Source organism: Tiliqua scincoides, chromosome 8, assembly GCF_035046505.1.
Source record: "Tiliqua scincoides isolate rTilSci1 chromosome 8, rTilSci1.hap2, whole genome shotgun sequence".
Classification (NCBI taxonomy): domain Eukaryota; kingdom Metazoa; phylum Chordata; class Lepidosauria; order Squamata; family Scincidae; genus Tiliqua; species Tiliqua scincoides.
The window spans coordinates 45,257,479-45,282,145 of record NC_089828.1 but is presented as its reverse complement, the minus strand read 5'-3'; the positions used below and the strand labels follow the sequence as shown (position 1 = coordinate 45,282,145).

The following is a 24,667-nucleotide window of genomic DNA, read 5'->3' as shown; positions in this document are numbered from 1 at the left end:
ACGCCTCTGAAGTCAAGTGTATGTTCTGAAATAACATCTTTGTGGGCTGTGAGTATTCGGTGCTAAAATAAGTAACGTACAACCAGTCCAAATTGTGTGACCAGCAGAAATCAAGCAAATTGATTGAATGTGTATTTCTTCTTTTGCTCATGGATGATAGTGCATGATATCTTCCCCACCAAAAGTTCTGCAGCTTCTCTAACTCTTGAAATTTTAATAGGCATTGACCACACACTTTCAAGAATATTTTGGCAACCATAAAAGCTAGATGCTACTTTAAAAATGAAAACTTTGACTCTTGATATGCAGAATTATGTGCCTAGACCATATTCTGTACTTTCTGTGCTCCTGCAGCATTGTAGCAAGCACCCACAGTTTTGACGACTGCTAGGAGTTTAAAATGCATGTTGTAAAGCTGTGCTGAGTACTTAATCCTGAAAAGGATTCTGAAGAACATGAAGAAAGCAAAAGTAATATCCTGACAATGTTGAGATATCCTGCTCATTACTTCCTGAGTGTTGGTGCAGGAATTTGTTAGAGGTGTATGTACCAATAAATGAATTGGAGAACTAGTATAAAGTGTGTATGTGTTTTTCCAACTACATGTTCAGATTCTTGCACTTGAGCTTGCTATATGGATGTCCATAGTGTTCTAGAAACTTGCTTTTCCAGCTTGTACAGCTATGTAGATGGAGGGATAAAATTATTGTACTTTGTCACTTATAAAAAGTCAGCCAGCAATTCAGGACTCCTTTTTTTCTTCTCAGCTTGGGCCAAAGTGTAGAGTTTCGTCATATCTGGTCTCTGGAAATATCCAACAAACCCAACCAATCAGAGCCAGAGGAACCAAAGATCCGCTTCGTTGCTGGCATTCATGGTAATGCCCCTGTTGGCACAGAACTGCTCTTGGCATTGGCAGAATTCCTCTGCATGAACTACAAAAAGAACCTGGCCATTACGAAGGTAAGATACTAGTTTGACTTGTAGTATCAAACAGAGGTGAGAAACATGGTGTAGGATCACAGTGTCAGTGTCAAGGGCATAATTGAAAGGCTATGTCAGGGTCTGAGAAAGTGAAGTTTATTGGATCGTTCATAGAGATGCTCAGTGCAAAGGCAACTGACCACTATTCTGTTAAGCTGATGCTCCATGAGCCTTGCCAACAGGCTTTCCTGAGTGGAGTAGCAGATCGAGGCGCTTGCCCTTTTTAACCAGTCTGTTAAGTCTTAGACTTTATGACTAGTATTTTATTAGATGTTTAAATGCCAGCTCTTGATTTCATTTTGTCTCTACCTATCAGTGTATTTTTATTGTTTTAGGGTTCAATCCTAACCCCTTATGTCATTGCTTTCCAGCACTGACATAAGAGCAATGCAGCTCTGAGGTAAGGGAACAAACATTCCCTTACTTTGAGGAGGCCTCTGTGAGTGACACCCAACAGCAGGGTGCAGCACATGTCCCATTGGCACCACTATGCCAGTGCTGGAAAGCACTGACATAAAGGGTTAGAATTGTGCCCGTAATCATTTAATTATGTGTGACTTGGGGAACTCGAAAGATTGCAAAGCAGATCAAACATAAAAAATATTTGTCTGCCTCTACTGTAGTAAAGGCTGTAGCTTTTTATAGTGAAGTACCAAAAAAATCAGAAAAAGTAGTCACCACTATTTGAATTATAGTCCACTTTTTATAGAATGCTGTCATTAATTAGTTTCCCAGGCTGCATGATGGTGTCAAGTCACCAGATCCAAAGAGCAGCTGCATGAGGGATTAGTGTGGTCTTCACACTTTCACAAAGCAGCCTTTTAAAAGTTCCCTTTGCATATTGCTAGTATTGGTAGGAGTTCTTAGTTTTACATGCCTTCCCTCCATACTTGTAGGAGTGAGGCATCTCTGTGCTTGGAAGGATGTTTTCTCTCTTACCCACTCTGTGCATGTTTCTAGCTGATTGACAAGACCAGAATTGTGATTGTTCCATCCCTGAACCCAGATGGGCGTGAAATTGCTCAGGAGAGAGACTGCACCTCCAAGATCGGGCAAACAAATAGTCATGGCAAAGATCTGGACACAGATTTCACAAGTAAAGCAAGTTAATCTTTTCAGTGCATCCCACATCCTTTCCTCCAAACCAGAGCATGGGAGGTCCATCTCTTAAGGAATAGTTCTGTTGCTCTTCTTTACTAATTGTGCATCCTGGAACATGTGCATCCAACATTTGACTGCTTGCTGTGACTTGTATAGATATCACTTGACATACCAGCACCTTTCAGCTATAGTTGCAGAATTAATGTATTTAAAAGGCTGGTATAAAATCAGCTGTTGCTAACTAGAATGTTGCTGAGACAAGATTGAATTGGTAGCATATCTCGTACTTTAAGAACTTCTGCATCTGTTCCATTGTTAGGCAATTCTTCTAAGCACTCTTCAGCAAGAGAACCAGAAACCAGAGCCATCATTGAGAACCTGATAGAGAAGCAAGACTTTAGCCTCTCTGTTGCCTTGGATGGAGGATCTCTACTTGTTACTTATCCCTATGACAAGCCTGTGCAGACAGGTATGGTTGTGCAGACTTCTCTGAAGAAAACCTGGCTTGTGTGAAGCAAGTTGCTGCTGTTTGGCCCAGCTTACCTGGCTCTCTCCATTACACTTGGTATTGCTTGCCTTTCAGATTACATGGTGGGCAGCCTAAACCAGCTGTTTCTCATTGGCTTTAGCAGTGAGGCCAAGGCGTTTAATAGCCCAGTCTTACCTCAATCCCTGCACAGTGATGCAGTGGCACCAGCACAGCTACCATTGTATCCCCCAGGGGATTTCTGGCTGCTGGAGCTCTCTTTGGGGTAACAGGACATTTGTCCCCTTGCCCCGGGGTTAATCCCAGCAGCTGTTATGGGAAAACATGGACCTGCACTAATAACACTGCTGGCACAAAGGTTCATGTTGGTTCATGAAGGTGGATTGGGCCTGGAAAGGGGGTTGGGATTTGATGTGTATCACTGCCTCTGAACCACCCACCCTGGTCCAATCCGCCCTCTCCACTGCCCCATTCTGCTTGTCCCTGCCCAATCCCCTCCCTCACTGTGACCGCTTACCTGGCTGGTGGATCTCTGGCCATCCACCAGTGCTCAGGAAGCTGCTCTGGCCTCTGCACCAACAGGCCTGCAGCACATGCTGGCAAAGGCAACTTTGCAATTGCCATAAAGCAGCCTCCAGCAGTGTAATGCTGGTGGCCATGAGGGATGCAATTGTCCTTAAGTGTACTTTCTGCACTGAGTGTCATAGGCTGAGGTATACAGTTCAATTAACTATTGTCTTTTTTTAACTGTAGTGGAGAACAAAGAAACATTCAAGCATTTGGCATATTTATATGCAAACAACCATCCTACAATGCACCTGGGACAGCCCAACTGTCCAAACAAATCAGGTATGTAACTATAGCATTCTGGTTCTTGTGGGATTAACATCTTCCTTAAGGAGAGCTTCTAATTTCTTTATCTCTTGCAGATGAGAACATTCCAGGTGGTGTGCTGCCTGGGGCAGAATGGCATAGTCACTTGGGCAGCATGAAGGTATTTGAGGAGTTTTTGTTGTACCTCTGGTTCTTTGTGCTTCTAGCAACCTTATTGGCTTAACTGAATTGGAGTTAAGCTAATCATTTGCCACTTTTTAATGATTTGCTGACTTTCCCATCACGAACCCTTCTCTTGTTTTTGGCTTCTCAGGATTACAGTGTGACATATGGTCACTGCCCAGAGATTACAGTGTACACTGGTTGCTGCTACTTTCCAAGTGCAGGACAGCTCCCTGCTCTGTGGGCAGAGAACAAGAAGTCTCTTCTCAGCATGCTTGTGGAGGTGAGTTTGGCAATCTCTGACTAGACTGAATATGTTCTTGCCTGCTACTAGGGTCCTGCTGATACAGAGTCAGCTGTTCATGTAGGGCTTCCCAGGCCATGCCCATCTGCCTTGTCTCCCTCTTACTCTTCTGGGCCTCAGAGCAAAAGGCAGGGAAGGGGTTGACAGCATCCTACTCCTTGGTCTCAGTCTTCTCCAGCCTACCAAGGATCAGGCGCCTCTCCTTTTCAGTCAGCCTCTAGCACTCAACCAGCCCCTTCTTGTCCCTGGTCCACTCATGTTCTCCAGGCCTTGACTGGTCTGTCTTCCCCTTCCTGGTTCCACCCTCTCTACCTGGCCGCATCCTCTGGGTCATATGCCTCCTTTCTCAGGGGACAGGAAGTCTTCTGCAGGTTCATGTAGCATGGGCTGGTACGCTCGGTGTGCTCAAGTGGCCAATAGCCCATGCCCTGCCAGGACCTCACCGGCCCTTTCTGGCATGTACCTGCTCTGGATTCACCAGGCAGGCTGCTTCCTAGGGCTGGTAAGGCTGGCCCCAGACACCTGTAGATGCTGACTAGATCCAAGAATGAAACTTGATGTAGGGGCTTACTGCTCAATATAATGAAGACACAGTGGAGCACACTGAGTAAACTGGGATTTGGGACATGGGGGAACTCAAGATTCTGAGGGCAAGTTGACTTTGGACAAGTTGCTTTATAAGTATAACCTATCATGTGTGTGATGCTTAAATTCATTGAGGTCATATTATAACTAGGGCTGGGGCAGAAACTTTGTTTGGGAGTGGGTCTTTGCATTTTTAGTTCACTGGTGCATCTCTTTACTCCATAGATGAGAGAAGATGTTCTTGTTTGCAAGGAAATGCACTAATCAGGACTTTTTTAAAATTTCAGGTTCATAAAGGAGTCTATGGGTTTGTCCATGACAGGCATGGAAGGCCAGTGTCTAAAGCACAAATTGTGCTCAATGAAGGGGTGAAAGTATGCACCAAGGAAGGTGGCTATTTCCATGTGCTGCTGGCTCCAGGCTACCATGACATTCATGCTATAGCTGATGGCTATCAGAAGCAACATGTTCAGGTACAGGAAACAGACATGACTATATAGCTATCTCTTGAGCCTGGTAGTTAAGAGATGATTGGCCTTACTCTGGCTAAGGAATGGGAGGAATGCAGTAAGTTAGGCCTATGGCAATGGTTTTAAAGACTATGAAACAAGATTACCTGGTAGGAATTGGAAACTGGGCTACCTGGCAGAAGCTGAGTGATGGGTGATTAGCAAAGCATTGAGCTGTGGAGAAGTCTAAGAAGCTGAACTAGCCTTAGAAGGAGAAGTGGACCTCTTGGCAGGAAATTATGTAGGTTGCCATTGCAAGAGGACAGTGTGTTTGCTGAAAGATTTCCAGTAGGTGCTTCGATACATTAGAGAAGCAGCTGCATTATTGAGGAGTTGCTCATTTGAAACATGCTTTTCAATCACAAGTCCCTGGTCTTTTAGTGAGCTCTGGTCTGGCTCAGGACACCTTGCCATGCTTTGCACAAATTACTGAACCCACCTTGGGGTTAGAAAGCTGGCTCTCTTAGTGGGCAACAGGACTTAGTCATTCCTGGCTGCTGTGCATATGTGGCTTGTTAAATTCATGCTATTAATCTTTAACAGGCATATGTTAAAGCTGCAGAACCCATTTCTAATGTTTCCAATTTTAATGTCTGATTGAGGTCAGTGTATAGTTTGGTGTTGTGCTTTGGAAGAACAGATCTTTTAAACTGAAAAAGAAAAGAATGTGGCTTCCAGGCATCTTTTGGATAGAGAACACTATGCTCAAACTTGGTTTGGCATACAGGCCACCCCATCTATAGACTTTTCTGTCAATGTATGTGTTTGCATTGGCCATTTAGGGGTCTGGTTGTCTTCCATCAAGTTCTGATTTGTTAGCATAACCTGTGGGTGTGAGTGAGAGTCTTCTCTTAGGAGTCTCTCCCTCCTTCACTCATTGTACAACTGGAGTTCAATGCCACTGTCATCATTGCTCATAGATTGGAAAGTTGCTCCACTCTGTTTTGTTTGGGGCCTGAGATGCCATTGATCTCAGCGGGGTGTTTGTGTGTTTTGATCCATCTCTCTACTTGAACATTTATTTAATGTAAAATATATATATATATATTTCCTTTCTAGGTCTTGGTTCGCCATGACATTGCTACCTTTGTGCCCATACAGTTTGATATGGACAACAAGATCTTTGGTCTTCCAAGGGAGTTGGTAGTTACAGTAGCAGGTAAAAGATCAGATGCTATTTTCTCAAGGGGGGTAGCTGTAAAAAAGTTTTGTCTGACTCCTTTTTTAGAAAGCGTAGCAAGTTAATGTCTTTTACTATTTTGAAGGTTATCGTCACCTGCTCCCTTCCATATTCTCTATCTGTAATTCTTGCATCCAGCATGCTTTACTTGCAGTGAAGAACCACTTTGCACTTTATATGGTTCTTAAATATACTTGACAAATGTTTTGAATGCCTATTATAAAACTTGTGGATTATTTTGTTTGTGTGCCTTAGAACTGGGGTAGGCTTGAAGATGTATGTGGCAGCAAATGCACATTTGCTGCTGAGTAATATGTCAGTGATCCTGAGGAGAGAATAAATAGTGACCTCCTTGGCTCCTGATAACCCTCTGAGGAAGAGTGCTGAAGTGAAAACTTGCATCCTGTTTTGTTTTTTTTGTAAAGAAGCTTGTCCTGAAGCTTGTCTTGTTTGTATTTTTGTTCAGGTGCCACCATGTCGGCTCTGATCCTCACATCGTGTATCATCTGGTGTGTCTGTTCAATCAAGTCCAACCGGCACAAGGATGGCTTTCATCGCCTACGTCAGCACCACGATGATTATGAGGATGAGATTCGCATGATGTCTGCGGGGTCGAAGAAGTCCCTCCTGAGCCATGAATTTCAGGATGAAACGGACACTGAGGAGGAAACAGTTTACTCCAGCAAACACTGACCCATCCAGCAGCAGGGAGTCTCCCTGCAGAGACAGATCCTGCAACACTAAAGCAACAGAACCAGAACACATGACTTCCCAGAATCTCTGTTCTTGATATACTCCAGTTCCTGTTATGTACAAGGAGGCCCTGTTCTATTGCTGGTTGCTTTTCCAGTCGGAATTTGAACTGGGAACCCTTTCACAGCTGGTTCTGGCAACCTGGTTGCTTGCAGTCCACTCCAGTGAGAGGAATTACCAAATGACCAGTGATGTATCTAGTACTTAGCAAAGTTTGCCTAAACCTCTGAGACTATTCACTCAATGCAATTATATGGGGGAAAATACACTGTTGCTACAAAGGTTTTTGTCTAAGCTGCAGCAGCAGCAAGAAAGTTTCAGAACTTATTTCACTACTGCCTGGGGCAGCTTTGATGATTAAGGAACAGCAGTCTGGCTTCATACTTAAAGGAATTAAACTCCTAATAATGTCTTCAGGTTAGGTAATTCTGGCAGATCGACTTCATTGTTACTGCGATAAACTTGCAGGTCAGGAATGTTACACTGGGATGTAAAATATTTTTCTCCTTCCATTTGAGGCTATAGTTTTGGAAAAATAAACGTGTTTATTTCATTTTGAATTCTCTTGCACAGATCCTGCTTCAGAAAATCTGCTGTTTCTATCTGAGAATGTAGAATAGCAAGAGATGCACTTTTTTCCTTAGAAAAGAATAAGTTCTGACCAATCTAGTGCTTGCTAGACATTGGTATTATGAACCTGAATTCTGATCTTTGTGCCAAATGTTTCTTTGCAACTCCCTTTTTGGGGTTGAGCTTTTGCACAAACTGACCCCTGGTTTACCCGACTGGCTATAGTCTGGAAAAATATTTTAAATAGGCTGCTCTGGAAGTTATTAGGGCCGTTCTTTAAAAAACCTACACAAATACCCCTTGCTTCATCCTTTCATGCCAGTAGTAAGCCTCCCTCTGCAGACCTTTGCTCTTCTGCTGAGCCTAGATTTGCTTGACATACTGCTGTTTTGCTTGTTCTGAAAGATTATGTCCACACCATGTAGTGGCTCCATTTGAGGAGGGAGGAAGTGCAGTGGTGGTTCCTTGCTTTACATGATATGTCTTGCTTTTTTGTTTTTTTGCTAGCACTTTGGCTTAGAAATTAAACAGTTTTATTTAGTAGGAAGCTGTTGCATATCTAATACCAAGAGCCATTGCTGAGCTTGGAAAAATCTGTCTGAAAGGAAAAGATCAGCTTCCTGTTTATTTTGTGTGGGTTTGTGCGTTTAAAGCTATAGTTTAAACCTTGATAGCTTTATTTAGAGAGCATTTGGGATGCTCACTCACTTGGGTGAAAGTTTTACAAAAGGTCAAAAATGGAATTGAATTTCAGAGAATGGAGACAAGCTTGGAGGAACAGGATTATGGTCAGTTCTGCTGAGACGGCCAGAAATGGAGAGTATAACCACTGTCCATGATGGGTTCTGCCTAGATAATGCACTATCCCCAAAGCATGTCAGGTTATGGGCTCTTGTGTTTCCTGTGTGAAGGTAGGCCAGGAAGGGAGCTGCGTGAACAGAACTGACCAATTGCTGTAAGATTGAAATCTGTAGAAGATGAGCATGTTATCGGTTATCCACACTTGGTTAGCTTGCTTGGCCTGCTGACTGGGGTGGCTAATGCCTTTTTGTCCCTACTTCAAATGCTCAGTTGACTGTCAAATATTTTATGGGTAATCCTTCTGAGGTTTTCTTTTTGCTTAAGACACAGACTGTCTTCAGAGAAAATATAAAGTCTTCCTGTGGTGTTGAGGGCTTATTCCCAGGTCAGCATGTTTAAGGATTGCAGCATCACTAAGATGACTCTCCAAGCTCTCTTTAAAGCTTGTCAGTAGTATGAATACAGTGGGACCTTATTCCATGGTTTAGTTTTTCCAACAAAGGTTTCCTTAAAACTAGCCTACCTTCTGAAATTTAAATCCTCTTCAAATATGAACTTTGTAACAGTTGAACTCTGGCCTCAATTTCCAGCACATTCATAGAAGTATACCATTTTAATAGTCAGTACATTGGCATGGGAGAAACTTCAGACACATACGTGGAAATGTTTAATCCTTTGTGGGTATAATAACCCGAAATCAGTAGCAGCAATGTTTTTGTTTAGTTGCACACCGAAATCCATTCTTAGTGAAAAATTTGGTTAACATATCAGCTGGGAAGCACGTGTTGAACTCAGATGCTCAAGTCCACGAACACCTTAAGGTTATCCCCATTGAACCATCCCAAAAAGGTTGTCATGAGATTCTGCAACAGTATCCTAATCATGTCTTCTGCCTTAATTGAACTTCAGAATTTTTGCTTTTAACATCTGATTCTTACCCAAATATGAGCAGGGCAGGCTTTCTTTAATTTCTTTTTAAAGGGTAGTAGAGCATCATTTCCAAATGTCTGTCCCTGCTGCCACATTTTCAGACTTTGGGGTGGGCCTTCCCAGTGCACATCAAGATGTTCCTCCCTCCTCTCTTTGTCAGCAATAAGTTTTTTGAATATAGCACTTGTCCTCTTGTTTTCTTCAAAAAAATGTGTTCCAAACCTATCAAGAACCACAGCAGAGACAAGTTTTGCCTTGATAATAGCAGACCTGGTAGCAATTATGCAAAAATTTTTAACCTAATAGAGAAGTGGCTGCTCCCCTCTTTGTGCAACACCTTATGCCTTTCAAAAACCCAGTGTCTGCCTCTCCAGCACACCTCTGCAGCTACCAGTGTACCCTCATCACTGTTCTTCAGTCCATGGATTGTGTGCCTTCAAAAGCAAGTTTTGAAATGAGGGGCTTGACTTGAATGATAACCAGTTGGTGTAATTGGCAACTCTAACTTTGTGCACCAACCATGTCTTTTTATATGTGTGTTTTGGTTTTTTGTCTTTTGTTACATGTATGCTCAGCTCTAATCTGTATAAAATTATTTTATGATTCTATTCTTTGTATTTCTTTGCTTTATTAGTAAGTATTACCACTCTTTTAGTACGGAACAAAATTTGGATTTTTATAGAGCAGATATACTGTTTAAAACTTTCCTCCTTTCATTTTACCACTTGTCTCTCAGTGCCACCTTCAGACTTAATTCCCCTCTCATGTGTTGGCAAAGGAAGAATTGTAACCATTGGTAACAAACATGGAACTCCTATTCATAATGTCCACCTTCTGGTGTTAGAGCTTATCCTTTCTGAGCACAGGGAAACGAATACAAGAGGTCTCCCATCCACCCCATCCCCCGATGACAGGTGATCCCTTTATTTTAAAGTCATCAGGACATAAGATGTTTGTACAAGCAGAGTTTTGTTTTGTTACTTACTCTTGGGGGGGTGTTGGCTTATTCTCTTTAAGATAATTTTAGCTTGTGTGTGTAGTAGTTTTTTTACAGTGGTGCACCAGTGCTACACTGCAATAGGTAAAACTGAATTTAGCAGATTATTTATCAAAGTCAACAGTAGTAGACTTTCTCCTAGCTCTGCTCCTTGACATTCTTTTAAGTGGAAGATTGGGAAGAGCATCTGTTCAGCCACTGACTGAAGGCCTCAGAGGACCCACTCGGCAAGGCTTAATCCTAAATCCCCCTCGGTATTGATGGCAGTGATAGCACCCAATGTACTTTGGGGGCTGTTGGGGTGAGATGTACAAGGCTTTGCCCTGGGACCCTGGCACTAGAACTGTGGAAGATGCTGAGTATTGAAGCTGGAACCAACTGGATGAGTGACAACTTATAAAAGTTATAGCTCTCCTAATAGAAGGCTCTTGTATCTTAATCATGCTGGACAATGAAGATGACACTTCTATATTTATATAGCCCTTTCAATGGTTCAAAGAGTTTCACATGTAAGGATTACATCAAGATAATACCATTTACATCATGAGCTTGGTGTATTATTTCTATATTGCTGAAGGGAGCAGTGGCTTGAGAGGGAACGACTTACCAAAGGCTATCTGCTTATATCCAGACTAGAGAAAAGAAAAAGACTTGGGGCCCAAGTATATCCAACTTTCCAGTGCTGATGCAGCCATGCCAATGGGGCATGTGCTGCATTCTGGAGGCAGTTATGGAGGCTGCCTCAAGGTAAGGGAACAATGTTTCCTTACTTTGAAGTTGTGTTGCAGCTGCGAAGAGTTGGATACGTTTTGGCCCTCTGTCTCTTGGCTATAGGGCAACATCAACTCATACTGTGTCTCAACACTAGACATCCGCAAAAGAGGATTTCATTATAACCTATAGTGGTTGTGTAGTTTTTCAGGTCTGGTAAAAGCACTCTGATACTATAGTTCTTTTTAACTGCTTCCTCTCCAGTCTCTTGTTCCAATGTAGTTACAAGCTGATTCCTCCTAGGTGTGCAGAGCTACAACACAGCCTCCCAGACTTGTTCACAGGTTACTTGTTAACAAACAAGGTAAAAAGGTTGGAGTACACTTACCAGCCTGCACAAGTACACTGGTTTCTCAAGGGGTGCCAACATTGAAGCCAATTGGACCAATTATTCCCTGTTGGGCCCTGCACCTGATTACATTAATATTTTTAATAAATCATTTCACAGTCAGTAAGACAAGTGGTTTTGTAATTATTTACTTTTCATAGGCAATCTACACACTTTGTTTACTATTAGGCTTACATATGTGCAATTTTATATTAAAATGTGCTTGGATGCATTTGGTTCATTAATTCTCATGCACTTCTTAAGCGCACATTTTGATTGCTTTCCATTCTACCATATTGATATCAAGTCTATAGTGCTATCTCAAAGATTCTACAGACCTTGACTTTAAACCTGGATTATGCTTTTTAAGTTCAAACAAAAAATTTCCAGTTGGGCCCCACAGCTCCTAAGTTAAATTATGCCAGCATAACTTTACAGTACTTTGACTAGTATGCTGTCCTCTTGACTTCACATAAACCTGGGCTGAAGACAAACTGAAAGATGCAAGCATGACCCAAGTCATCTTGATGTCAGATCTTGGAATAGTAATTTTGTGTTGGGTTACAGATCACTCCCTCATGTTCCTAGTTTCAGGGTTTGACTTGGAAGTTTCCATAACCGCAAGGTAAGGATCAAAATATCAGGACAAGGAGCCTGGATTGAGGAGGCAAGGCCCTTGGTGTGAATAGCTGTATCCTCCAGCCTCCAGGATTCTGTACTAAGGCACCAGGCAAAGGCCACTCTCTGCTTTATGCACTGCCCTTCTTGTTTGTGTCCAAGTATCAACGCAGGGATTGGAATGGCTCTTGAACCAGCTTGAATCTGTAGTGTTGAATCTGTTGTTTCCCAGTGAGCACAAAAGTTGAGGGCAGAAGGTGGTGCTAGATTGTCTTGGTGACAGGGCAGGTGCTGCCATCCTTGGGACTCCTCCATTGCAACGCTTCTCTTTTGTAAACTTACAGAGACTTTTACACACAGAGGTCTGCTTTCTAAATTTGAAGCCATTTTTGAAATCTTAATTCAGGCTTGTGTCTTACCTGTGCCAGCAAGTGTGTTTTGATGTAGTGGGCAAAGGGTTGAGTGGAAAGCCAAACTCACAGCCAGCAGACAACTTTTATTATTTGTATCAGAGGTGGTCAACCTTTCAATTTTAGGGCTCTTGGACCTTTAACAGTTGTGGAGGGAATTTCAGCAGGTGCAGCTGAAATCCCCTCTACTACACAACTGTTAAAGGTCCAGGAGCCCTAAAGTTGAAAGGTTGACCATCTCTGTATATATATTTAAAAGTATACCCCCATCCTCAACAGCATGGATCTTCTCTATGCAGCGAACAATCAAAAGCAATTTAAGCTATTTTTGCCCAACATTGCATATGCACAACAGGGACCAAATGTGTACACGTGTGGGCAGAAATGGTTTTTTAAAAATCATCAAAATGAAACGGTGGCAGTAACAAACACCCCACCACCCAAAAAGAAAGCACAACCCTTTAAACAAAATTCAAAACAACCTGCTAAACCAGTGGGGGTTTTTCATGGTTTGTGGAACAATGGTAGAGTGGGAGCTGCTCCAGCCTCTTGCTGCAGGGAGTTCTGCAGGCTGAGTGCCACATGTGAGAGCTACCCACTGACACTGCAGGGTCGTTGTAAGCTGCCTGCTCAACCACAGTTCTCTGTAGCTTGCACTATGAAGGTAATAGACTGTATTAGGCATGAACAGGACATTTTTAAAAAGTTTATTAGAAAAATTTATATCCCGCTTTTCCTATACTGCAGCAAGCGTCCAAAGTGCCTTATAAAGCTCCCTAGTAACGCACAAAGTGTCATAACAGGTAGGAGGAAAAAAATCAAACAAAGACTTAAAAGCACTAATTTTAACATGAAACAGTGAAACACACAACACAAAAACTCTCCTTAAAAAATTCAACAGCGCAGTCACATGTGGCCCAGGAGTTTAAAAGGACAACCCGCTACTGCCCACTGAGACCTGTACCTCTTCCCTATTTCTCTATGAATAGCTCTCATCCCCATTGGGGGAAGAGGAAGACTCAGCATCCAATGACCGGAAGTATGGTCGCTGTGGTTTCTTGATCCGTCCATCTCATCTGTGACCGGAAGTGCAGAGCGGGTAGGCGCTCTAGCCCTCTTCTCTCGCTGCTCCTGAGTGCAGGCGGCCCCAGCCTGAGAAAGGCTGACGTTGGATAACAAAGATGGCGGCGGCAGGGGGAAGCAGTAACTACTGGGAGGGTGAGTGTCAGCTGGGGGGGGGGGTGAGAAGAGCTGGGGGGAGAAGGCTCTAGATGGGTCTTATGGGGGTGGGTGAAGGGAACAGGGGGGTGGGTGGGGGTGAGAGTGGCAGGGGAGAGCCACCTGGCTGGACCAGACCCACGTTCACCCCACACCCCCTTTCCAGTGACTGCCTGATGAGGAGGTGGTACTGAGGGTGTGAGGACCACATTCGCCTTCCACATGCTGCTTCTGGTCTTTGGAGGTAGACTGTTCCTGGACATGGAGGTTCTGTGTGGTCCTTAACTGCTAATATAGAAATGGCAGGTAAGGAGCCTAACAGGGAAGAGAGCGTCAATGAAGGTAGGGGGCTTGGAGCATAAGAAGAAACCCACTGGATCAGGCCAAAGGTTCATCTAGTCCAGCCTCCTGTATCTCACAGTGCTCCCCCCCCCCAGATGCCTCAGGGAGCACTCAGGACAACAAGAGACCTGCATCCTGGTGCCCTCCCTTACACCTGGCATTCTGAGGTCGACTACTTCTAAAACCAGGAGCTTGCACATACCCATCACAGCTTGTAGCCTGTGATGGACTTTTTCTCCAGAAATTTGTCCAATCTCCTTTGAAAGGCAACCAGATCCTGTGGCAAGGAGTTCCACAGACTAATGCTGGGTAAAGAAGTATTTTCTTTTGTCTGTCCTAACTCTCCCAGCATTCAGTTTGAGTGGATGTCTCCTGGGTCTGGTGTTGTGTGAGAGGGAAAAGAATATCTCTCCAACCATCCCCTGCATAATTTTGTATGTCTCCATCATGCCCCCCTAGGCACCTTTTTGTGTAGAATGAAGAGCCCCAGTAGTTGGCAACCTTCAGTCTCGAAAGACTATGGTATAAGCCTACAGCATTTCCGGGCAGTCTCCCATCCAAGTACTAACCAGGCCTGACCCTGCTTAGTTTCCAAGATCAGACAAGATCAGGCATGTGCAGGGTAACAGTTGCTTTCCTCATAAGGTAGGTGCCCCAGGCCAGTAATCATTTTGGCCTCTGCTTAAAAAGAAAGACTTCATAGAAGACACCTTTGTACATTCAAGTGTCCCCCACTTTTGAAATTTAAATTGTAAACTCCTGGAGCAGAGATCTTTTTTTCTTGCTTATCTTTAGTGCCATGTACATGGAATGATATACATACAAATATGAACTTTCACCTTATACTATGTCAGACAGTTCATCTCTCTCTAGATCAGGGATGTCAAACATATGGCCTTTGGGCTGAATGTGGCCCCTGGAAGCAATTTATCTGGTCTTTGTTATAATTGGGCTCTCTCATCTTCAAAATAAGAACAAGATTTGCACATTTTCTCTTCCGTCATTTGTAGCTAATGAGTTACTATGTGAGAACAAAGTGCTTATTTCTGGTCATCATTTGCTAAATGTTGTAACTTCCTGTTTAATGATGTCACTTCTGGCCCTCAGCAGCACCATGAATGCTAATTTCAGCTCTCTGAATGAAACAAAGGTTGACACCCCTGGGCTATTCACTTTGATATTGGCTCTCCAGACTCTCAGTCCAGGGTCTTTCCCAGCTCTGTTGGCTTAGGGCCCTTTAAGAGGAGATTCCAGAGATTTAACCTGGGACTAGAGATACAAAGTGCAGCACCCCTGTGTAAGACTGCATACAGTAGGCAGCACTATTAAGCATAAGCTGGATTTCTCCCCCCTTCCCTGCCTGGGTTTCATACCATGCAGTTTTGAATTTCAAAGCAGAACTAGTTCCCTTTGATCTGTAACAGATCAAATGTTCACTTTTTGTATTATGACTGGTGGGCACTTGAGACACAGAGCTTATTCTGCTTCCTTTTTGTACTTAGTGGGTTTGGGTCAGGGTTGGCTCAAGAAGAGGAGTGGAAGAAAGCAGGTAATGCAAGTTAATGCCTTCTTATGTGTTGACCTGTTTTTGTCCAGATCTGAGGAAGCAGGCCAGGCAGCTGGAGAATGAGCTTGATCTGAAGCTGGTCTCCTTCAGCAAACTGTGCACCAGCTACAGCCACGGTAGCTCTCGAGAGGGAAGACGCGACAGGTATAGGTACTAACATGTTCCTACTTATTTTGCTTTATATTTTAATTTAAACTTTTTTTTGTTTAAAATTTTTCCTTGATTTGTTTGAAGATTCATTTTTTTTTTTTGGCCTCCTATGTTTGCCTTTCTTAATGCTGTTTAGAATGTTGTTTTTAATTGTGGTTTTTCCAAGAATTTGGGCTAGTTTAAGGATTCTTGGAAGAGGAGGGCTGTTTCACTCAGGGCCATCACTGACAGCTTCTGAGTTTTTCCAACCTTCTTGCTGCAGTGGAACTGCTGAAATTGCCTATCCTGGTGCTTTGATACCACAACACTCTTCAGGGATAACCCACTGATGTGGACCTTACCAGTAGGGGAAATAGTAGCTCAGCATTCCAATCATTGTGGGTGGCCTTGTGTCTTAGTGTTTAAGGACTGAGTTAGTATGACAACAGTAGTCTGTCCCTCTAAGACCAGGAGAGTGTCTGTTCCCCTATGGGAAATAGCCATTTAATTAGCCAACTAGGCTACTAGCCAACATGTTAATAGCCCATAGTTTGTCCAGGATGCTTATATTAGTTCAGTGAGCAGAGTAAGTAGGACCACACAAGTGTCAACCGTCTCGAATTGATGCTTCTCTCAGTATGTTTATGGATTCTTGAGCTTTGCTCCTGTGTGCTTCTTTTGAGCAGCAAAAATGGTTTGAGCCTTTCCCAGGTTTGATCAAATGCAGTTGGACTGTTTGGGATATTCGAATCCATCTTGAGACTACTGGAAGGGCAGATGATGGGAAAAAGAGGAAAGTAGGGTCAGTTTCACCTTGAAAGTACCACCCAGCAAAGCATTAGAAAAAAATATGTAGATCAGCAGAAGCTTGCTTGCTTGCTTGCTTGCTTACAGATTTTGTCCCTGCTTCAATTTATAAGTGACTTAAAAGTTTCACAGACCTCTTTCAGTACTGCTTTTTGGAGCAGAGGAGCGTTTGGTACTGTGCACCCCGTATCCCTGGTCATGTATTCAGGCTCATGAATTGTGAGCATGTTCTTCACTTTCCTGTTGTGACACAACACTCACAAAAGTGTCTATATTCTTCTCTCCCCACTCAGCTCTGATACGACACCTCTCCTGAATGGATCAAGCCAAGACCGAATGTTTGAAACAATGGCTGTGGAGATTGAGCAGCTCCTGGGGAAAGTAAGTGGCATTTCTGTCTGGAAATACCTGATTTTGTTGCAACTCTTAAGGGTTTTAATGCTAACAGCTGTGGCAGTTTTTTTAAAAAGCGTGTCTGCACCTTTGATGCCACATAATGCAGGAAGTGCCAGCCCCCATTTAAATGTATATTCTCAAATTGCCCCAAAAGGAATGCCCTGCCTGGACCCAGCTATGTAGGCTCTCTTCTGTCTTCAATTTCTGGAAGTAATGCAGGATCTCATTGAGCCAAAGCAGACATGACACAGGAGAGTTCAAAGCCACTACAAAGAGCATTTTGTTTGGAGCATTAGGGAGAGGGAATTCCAACTCTCTTCCCCCTATCCTACTGGTTCTCAAACTGTGAGTCTGAGACCCACCAGTGATTTTTCACCCAGTTTTTGGTGGTTGGCAGATGTAGACTATGTACATCAAGATTAAACAAGCTGCAATTGGGGGGGGGGTTGGGGCTGGCTGCTATCCAATCATCATTATAACCACACTCCTTGGCATTTATAAATTGGGCAGCAGCTCTATGGCCTCTGAAATGTTTGAGAACCACTGCTGTATCCTGATCTAAATCTTGCCTCCCCCCCCCCCCCCACTTATATTTTCACTTGGGAGAGGGGGAATAGTGACATGTTTCCAACTTTTGGGTTGAAGTGTCACTTGGTGCTGCACTATTGTTATGCTACCATTGTTAAGTACTATTTTTATTCTGTTGTAATGTTAAGTTTTTCTACTACGTAGTCCTTTGGAGTGGTGTTGCATTTATGGTTAAGAGTCAGAATATGAACCATGCAATTCACATTGAATTTCTGCAGGGAATTCACTAGGTGCTGAGCCTTAATCAAGCCACTCAACTCATGCTCAGCCCACATCTGTAATATGGGGATAACAATCCTAGATCTCTGATGTTCCCTTCTTGGACAAACTAATCAAGTCTGTGGTGTCATTACTACTCCCAGTATTCCTGGCCAAAATGGATGATCTTGATCCATTTCAGTCTATCTTCAGGCCTGGTTTCAATACCATTGAAAGGCAGTGGCTTTCAGTACTGTTGTCTGCATTATTGTTCTGGGCTGTCTACCTGGGAGGCACCTTTTTTCGGTCCTTCCTGAAGGGGTATATTCTGTATATATGATAAAAATACACAAATACAATAGTAAAATCATGTTATTGTGCTTTATATTTCTATCCTACCCTTCTTCAGAGGAGCTCAGGGTGGTGTACAGAGTCCCCCCACCAGTTTATTTTCACAACAGTCCAATAAGGTATCTTAGTCTGAGAGATAACTGTCTCCAGATTACCCACTGTGCTTCATGTCCAAGTGGAGTTTTGAACCTGAGTCTTCTGGTCCTAATCCTAGTCCCAATATACCACACTGGCTCATGTAAGTGCCATTAAGCATGTATTCCAAGGATCCCACCAGTATACAGTGTATACTGTATACTTTGTCTTGTTTTAATCTCTCTTTCCAAATGCATGTTTAATCTTTTCTGCCCATTTTTACTTTTTCCTGCAGCTCACGGGGATAAATGACAAAATGGCTGAGTACACCAATAGTGCAGGAGTCCCATCCCTGAATGCCGCCTTGATGCACACCTTGCAACGACACAGAGACATCTTGCAGGTAAGAGATGCTATTTGTAATCTAGCTTGTATATTCAGCTCTGACTGGGCTGTGTCTGTTTCCATCTTTATAGTAATATGCTCTCTTCTGTTTGCTTCCTCTGTATGGTGGAGCCTCTCCTGTTCAGATTTCTTCAAGTCCAGACCTATCCTTATTTCAGGAATCTGTTCGTGGTGGTTCTGACATTTTGGATTAAGTGTGCAAGCCATCCAAAACTTGATCTGACCTGTTGAAATGAGTAGGGACTGCATAAGAACATGAATAGTGTTTATCTACCTCCCATCTCCTCCATATGCTCAGAATGTGGGGATCACTCAGTGAAAGCGACAATCAGTTCAGGACAGAAGAAAGAGAGGATTATTTTATGCAATGCTTAAGTCACTGCTGCAAGATAGGACAGCTTACACTAGCTTGAATTGATTTGATTCCTTAATTTGCTGTTAGCTACATGGAATTGCTATGTCCAGAAACATTAAAAGTCACAGCAGTGTACGCTTGGGTCAAGCCAGAGATAGTTATCACTATTGTATCTTGCTTGAGAGCTTCCCAGAGACAAAGTGCTGAACTATTGAACCCTGAATCTGACAAGTTATTTTGCAGTTCTACTTTTCAGTGACGCTTGGGCAGGAAAGGTTCCCAATCAGTTGTGTCTCCTTTGGTGCAACAGAGAGTTATCATCTACCTACCACAAGCACTGATGTTGGTGTAGCATGTGTAAAATTCCAGGCATCTATTTGTGAGGATTAGGGATTTCATTCATTGGGTTTGAATGGCACTCAGTGGCTTACCTGCATTTAATGGTATTGGATAGACGCTCATCAAACCAGTCACTAGTAGATGTGTTTCAATGTAAGCCTTGTAAATTTTACACCCAACGTACAAAGTAATGGCTCTTAACTTAGTCACTTTGCTGACTAATAATGTTTTTAACATCAGCACCCGTTAGGCCTATTACCAGGATTGGGCATTCATTGTAGTGTGATCTCTTTCTGATATAAAGGCTTGAAATCTTTACTTTATTGTAGGACTACACACATGAATTCCACAAAACCAAAGCAAACTTCTTGGCAGTACGGGAAAGAGAGAATCTCTTGGGTTCAGTACGGAAAGATATCGAGTAAGTAATGCTGTGTGCAGTTGTGATGTTGCAGGACCTGAAACTTAGCCTGAAAAGACACATACAGTATTTTAAGCTTTTATTCTCATCTGTTGAAATAGCTCACTTTGCAAGGTCTTGGGGTTCAAAGTTATACAGTATATTGAAAATAGGCAGCTTGGACTGGGATGTTTTAGTTTTGAAATACTGCCATTTTTGCTTTTAAGCATGTGGCCTAGTGGTTATTAGGCTGAGCTGTCAAGAAGGTAGTTCCCAGTTCAAATCTCACCCCTGCAATGCACTTTCTAGGTGGCTGTAGACCACCACCTCTCTCTCTCTTATCTTCTGTCCATATCTGCAACTTGGGCATATTGTTGACCTACTTTACAGGGCTGTTCTAAAGATTATTTGAGGCAGTGTGCTTTAAACACTGTTGTATAAATGCAAAACATTAATTGTAGGGTGAAACTAAGGGTTGCTCTAAAATATTCTGCCCAGGGCTGAAGAATTGAACCTGCTGATTAATTTTTATCATTGCACCACAGGCCTTGCTTGGGGCTTTAGTCTGTACTGGACCCTGCTAGGGAACACCACCATTGGTGAAGGTCACATGATTAGTAGGCATCACAAGGAAAAAGATATTTACTTCTTCCTGAAACTCTCTTCAGGATTCCCTTTGTATGTCAGAGACTTTAGTACAGTGGTTCTTAAGCGTTTAGTGTCAGGACCCACTTTTTAGAATAAGAATCTGTCAGGACCCACTGGAAGTGATGTCATGACATCATCAAGCAGGAAAACTTTTAACAATCCTAGGCTAGAATCCTACCCACACTTACCTAGGAGTGACTATCATTATTAAAAGCATACATATAGTAGCCTGTTAAAAGTACAGATCTGTAATATTTTGCCAAATGCTGTCATAAACCAGTCTAATATATTTAAAAAAAATATTGAAATGAGTGGGGACCCACCTGAAATTGGCTCACGACCCACAGTTTGAGAAACACTGCTTTAATATATTCATTGATCTACCTTTTCTATACAGGTGTGCCCTCAAGAGGGCTTATAATAAAATAAAGTGGCAATGCATTAATGAAAACTAACATGACACATCCCAGCATAAAACAAATTCTAGTGACACCACTTTAAAAAGCCTAAAGGCTGCCTAATAGAGTTTCACTGGCCTTTTAAAGACAGACAGTGAGGGGATCAAGCATACATCTCTTCTCTTGAGAGACCATTCTGTAGTTTGGATGCCACAGCAGAAAAGTCTGTGACTCTTATGAATAGCCCTTGGTGGTGGAAGAAGGGCTTCTGTAGCGTAAGTGAAGGTCACAGGCAGACTTACAGGAGGAGGTAGCAATCCTAGGCTATTTAGGACTCTTCAAGGTCAAAACCAACTCCTTGAACTGAGTCCTGAAGCAGACTGGTAGCCAATTCATATAGTATAAATTCAGCATATGTCCTGACCTCTGCACTCTAGGCAAAACTGTGGCAGCTGCATTCTGAATGCATGGAAGTTTCTGAACTGTTTTTCAGGGCAGTGCCTCCTAAAACACATTACAGTAGTCTAGTCATTAGTTACTAGAGCATGAATGATTCTGCAGCCAGGTCTTAGTTCAGCGATGAAGTTTTCAAATGTGTCATACAGAGAGTTTCCTAAGTGAATTAGAGGTCAAGATGCTGTAATGTGGGGAAACAGAAATCTGAAAGTTTTCTCCCTGCTTCATTCTAGGCACTTGGTTCAATGCGCTGCCTGAACAAGAGCACTGGGTGTAAATTTCTCACTTGTGGCTCATAATTCACTTTACAACAAGCGCCTTTAAAGCATGGTGGTTGCTTTTTAGGGGTCTTGCAGGTTCATTCAATAATCTCTAACAGCAGCTGTGGACAGTTTTTAAAATAGTGCACTACAGCAGGAAAAATGAAATCTGGCTATCCTCTCGTGTCACACTTTGCAGCTTCTTCCTGTTTTCAGTCCCCAGCTTTCAAAACTAAGCAACCATCCTTCAGGGTGCCATGAAGTATTCAGTTCTCCAAGAAATAGCCCAAGATTCTGATTTGGCTGTGTGAAAGGCACTGTATGTGTTATCCTCAGACGGTTAGCTAGCAGTAGCTTTTAAGAGCAAGCCATGCTGGCCCAAGTCATTTTGCAGCTGGAAGTGGAGCTCTGTTCCAATCCCCCATTCTCTCCCCTTTCTATTTCTTTGTATTAAAATCACACTCCCATTTCTTTGTTTCTTTCCTTTCTTTCAAATTAGCTTTCCTTTCCTATATTTTCTGTTAGACCGCATTCATGCATGCATTGCTTTTGTGTTTGCTAAGAGGAACAGATTCAAGATTTCTCTTTGTTTGCCTCACTGTGCACACATAAGGATGCAAAGCAAGTTCATTTAGAAGTGAGTTCATTAATAAGCAAGCCTGACAAGCCCCCCCCCATCTGCCTCTTGAAGTGATAAAGTTTGCTCTGCTTTGTGGCAGGAACAGCCCATACCGAAAAGTTATCCTTCACTTCCCTGTGACCAGTAAAAGTTATGAGAAAGAATAATTGTTGAAAGTGTGTAGAAAGACAGGGCATCTTCCCTCTCCTAGCCCCCAGAGATCCTCTGCATAGCAGGTCTACCACAGAAAGGTTCTTGTAGAGCTAAATGACACCATATCACTCAGGTAAGATGACCTCAAGCTACAGTTGAGACCCTTTGCAATCAAACTGATTTGGCATTCTCCTCTCCCGTACTTCTTCATTATTCCTTTCCTGGATGTATGGTTTCCTCTGTCACCTCCTGTTTCTCAGTCCACTGCCTGCTGTACTCCTCCCTTTCAGCAACTAAATTTCCAGGCTGCATACTTTTGTGTTTTCCTCTGCTTCTTTTTCTGTGACATCACGCCTGCTCAGCTGATTACTGTGAGAGACTTTTGCTGCCTCTGCTACAAAATTCCTTACCTAGCACAAGGAAATTAACTTTCCAATGCAAGGCAGCTTTTTGTAAGAGCCCCTAAAGAAAAAAACAACAACACACAAAGGCATTTATTGGCTGTTGCAATAAAACCTAGATTGACAGAACATTTACAGTGCTACTTTGGTGTCTATAGGGGTTCCATTCCCGAACACCCCACTGATACTGAAATCTGTGGTTGCCATTAAAATGCCTTTAAAAAAGAAAAAAAGCACAAAAATAATATTTCTTACCTTTGCGTGGTAAGAACCACATGGTTTCCAAGACTATCGGGGCTAAAAATAGCACTAATGACCCACTTCTGGGTCACACTGAGGTTCCTGGCTGCTCCCAGCATTGCATCACTGGCCATTTTATTTTCAATCTCTTTTTTAAATTATCCCAAACCCTTGAGGTTATATGCCCCTGAGGTTTTTCCTCTTCCTTTCACAGATCTGCAGAACCTCTGAAATTGTTGGCAGGGGGAACTGACTACTGTAACCAAGGAGTTGTATGCATTTGAGTGCAGGTTCCTGGCTTCTGCCCTTTGAGTCTGTATTTTGTGAGCAGATGACTTCCTTGGAAACATTGTTTTGAACTTAGAAGGCCAGGCAGGCTGAGGTGGCAGTTTCATACCCCTGGAGTACCCAGGCTAAACTGTGCCCAGCTTGGCCACTAATCTCAGTCTTGAATTGCTCAAGGGCTGAAAGGCCAGCTACACTGTCTCTGCCTTCTGTCATTTCCATGTGAGTTGTGCTGGCCAAATACTTCCCCACTGAGGATGGCAGCAGAGACCCTGTCTAAGTAATCTCCTTTTCTACTATGCTAAGGAGCTAAGAGACTAGCAAATGGGAATAAGCAGCTATAGGGAAAACTCTGCCAGAACCTCAGTTGCTGATCACACTGGGGAAGAAGGTCTTAATCAGAAGGCTGTTGCCTGTATCTTGGAGTGAATCACTAAGCTTGATCAGAGAGGGCATCTGCCAGAATCTCTGTTGCTGATCACTTGAATGGGGAAGGGTTTAAAAGGTCCCATGCTGAAGTGTATAAGTGGAGTGTGGGTTCTTCTGTTAGAAATGAGGGGCTGCATTGGGCCAGATTGCCTCAATCTGTGCAGGGGTAGATTGAGCAAATAAGAATATCCCTGCTGGATCAGGCAAAGGGCCCATCTAGTCCAGCTTCCTGAATCTCACAGTGGCCCACCAAATGCTTCAGGGAGCACAAAAGACAGCAAGACACAACCTGTATCCTGATGCCCTTCCCTGCATCTGGCATTCCAAGGTAATGGGTTATATTGTTATCCTGCTTCCTTTTTCGCAGTTGCTAATAGAATAATAAAATATAATTATTAGTAGTATAATGAAAACATCACACCACAAAACAAAATTATAAATAGCAATTAAGACAGCAAAATAGACAATAGAATCATAAGCAGCAAAGAATCAGTTAAGATAAACAGCCTTCTGAAATGAAAAGGTGTTCATATTCCAGTTAAGATTGTCAACATTACTGTTTTCATCTCATCATGTCTAAATGTGGTACATTTCAGAGTAACTGTTTGTGTAATCCCTGTGGGAAGGAATTATGTGTTTCTTCCTCCTTAGTTCTTTTGTCTGAATGTTTTAGGTCCTATAAAAGTGGGAGTGGCGTGAACAACAGAAGAACAGAGCTCTTCCTGAAGGAACACGAACACCTTAGAAAGTAAGTCTGCATCTGGGACCAGCTCTTCCTGAGAGCGAAATGGTGACTTCCTGCTATGACATTGATTGTAGCTGCTGCTTGTCTGCAGACCCTCAGACTCATTCCTGGGGCCGCCAGAGCCCTAATTCATCACTTTCTGGCCTAAGGGAAAGATGGAAAAAGTAAAGTGTTCTGTAATTGCTACATTTGGGGTTCAAATTTAACATCTTCCTTCGGGTGTTAAGTGCCTCCTTCCTTCAGATATTAAGTGCCTCCACCAAACCCTGAAGGCCTAGTGTGCCTTGGCTGAAACCAGAGTTGTTTCTGTGAGATGTGGGGGGAGGCACTTTGTTCCCTAAACAGCAGTTGAAGGCAGAGGTTCCCAAAATTACTGTGGTCATCTTACAACTTACTGTATGAAGAGGTGCCCTTTTTTGGCGGCTGCTTCTTCCTGGCTCTTGTTGCCATCTCGGATTGCCCAAGATCTCACGATGTCCAAGATGGTGGCATCCAAGAGAGCTGGAAAAATGGGCTCTGCGATCTTGGATTGTACTATC

The 24,667-nt window shown here is 42.9% G+C and overlaps 2 protein-coding genes across 4 annotated transcripts in view; both read left to right on the top strand.

Moving 5' to 3' along the window:
- The window catches only part of CPD (carboxypeptidase D), a 35,409-nt gene extending 25,601 nt beyond the window's left edge, over window positions 1-9,808 (top strand). Inside the window, exons 13-21 of the mRNA XM_066635181.1 lie at window positions 768-963; window positions 1,945-2,080; window positions 2,405-2,554; window positions 3,326-3,421; window positions 3,502-3,566; window positions 3,720-3,851; window positions 4,745-4,930; window positions 6,026-6,125; window positions 6,613-9,808. Coding sequence (XP_066491278.1) covers window positions 768-963; window positions 1,945-2,080; window positions 2,405-2,554; window positions 3,326-3,421; window positions 3,502-3,566; window positions 3,720-3,851; window positions 4,745-4,930; window positions 6,026-6,125; window positions 6,613-6,839 — 1,288 coding nt within the window. The 3' untranslated portion in view covers window positions 6,840-9,808. The remainder of the gene's footprint in view (window positions 1-767; window positions 964-1,944; window positions 2,081-2,404; window positions 2,555-3,325; window positions 3,422-3,501; window positions 3,567-3,719; window positions 3,852-4,744; window positions 4,931-6,025; window positions 6,126-6,612) is intronic.
- Window positions 9,809-13,470: 3,662 nt separating this feature from the next.
- GOSR1 (golgi SNAP receptor complex member 1) overlaps window positions 13,471-24,667 on the top strand; it is a 55,408-nt gene continuing 44,211 nt past the window's right edge. Inside the window, exons 1-7 of one of the 3 annotated variants that reach the window (XM_066635610.1) lie at window positions 13,471-13,542; window positions 13,709-13,848; window positions 15,481-15,601; window positions 16,681-16,768; window positions 18,291-18,398; window positions 19,424-19,515; window positions 24,057-24,131. In XM_066635610.1, the coding sequence (XP_066491707.1) occupies window positions 13,842-13,848; window positions 15,481-15,601; window positions 16,681-16,768; window positions 18,291-18,398; window positions 19,424-19,515; window positions 24,057-24,131 (491 nt within the window). In that variant the 5' untranslated portion in view covers window positions 13,471-13,542; window positions 13,709-13,841. The remainder of the gene's footprint in view (window positions 13,543-13,708; window positions 13,849-15,480; window positions 15,602-16,680; window positions 16,769-18,290; window positions 18,399-19,423; window positions 19,516-24,056; window positions 24,132-24,667) is intronic. The other 2 variants (XM_066635609.1, XM_066635608.1) reach the window with 2 other exon arrangements.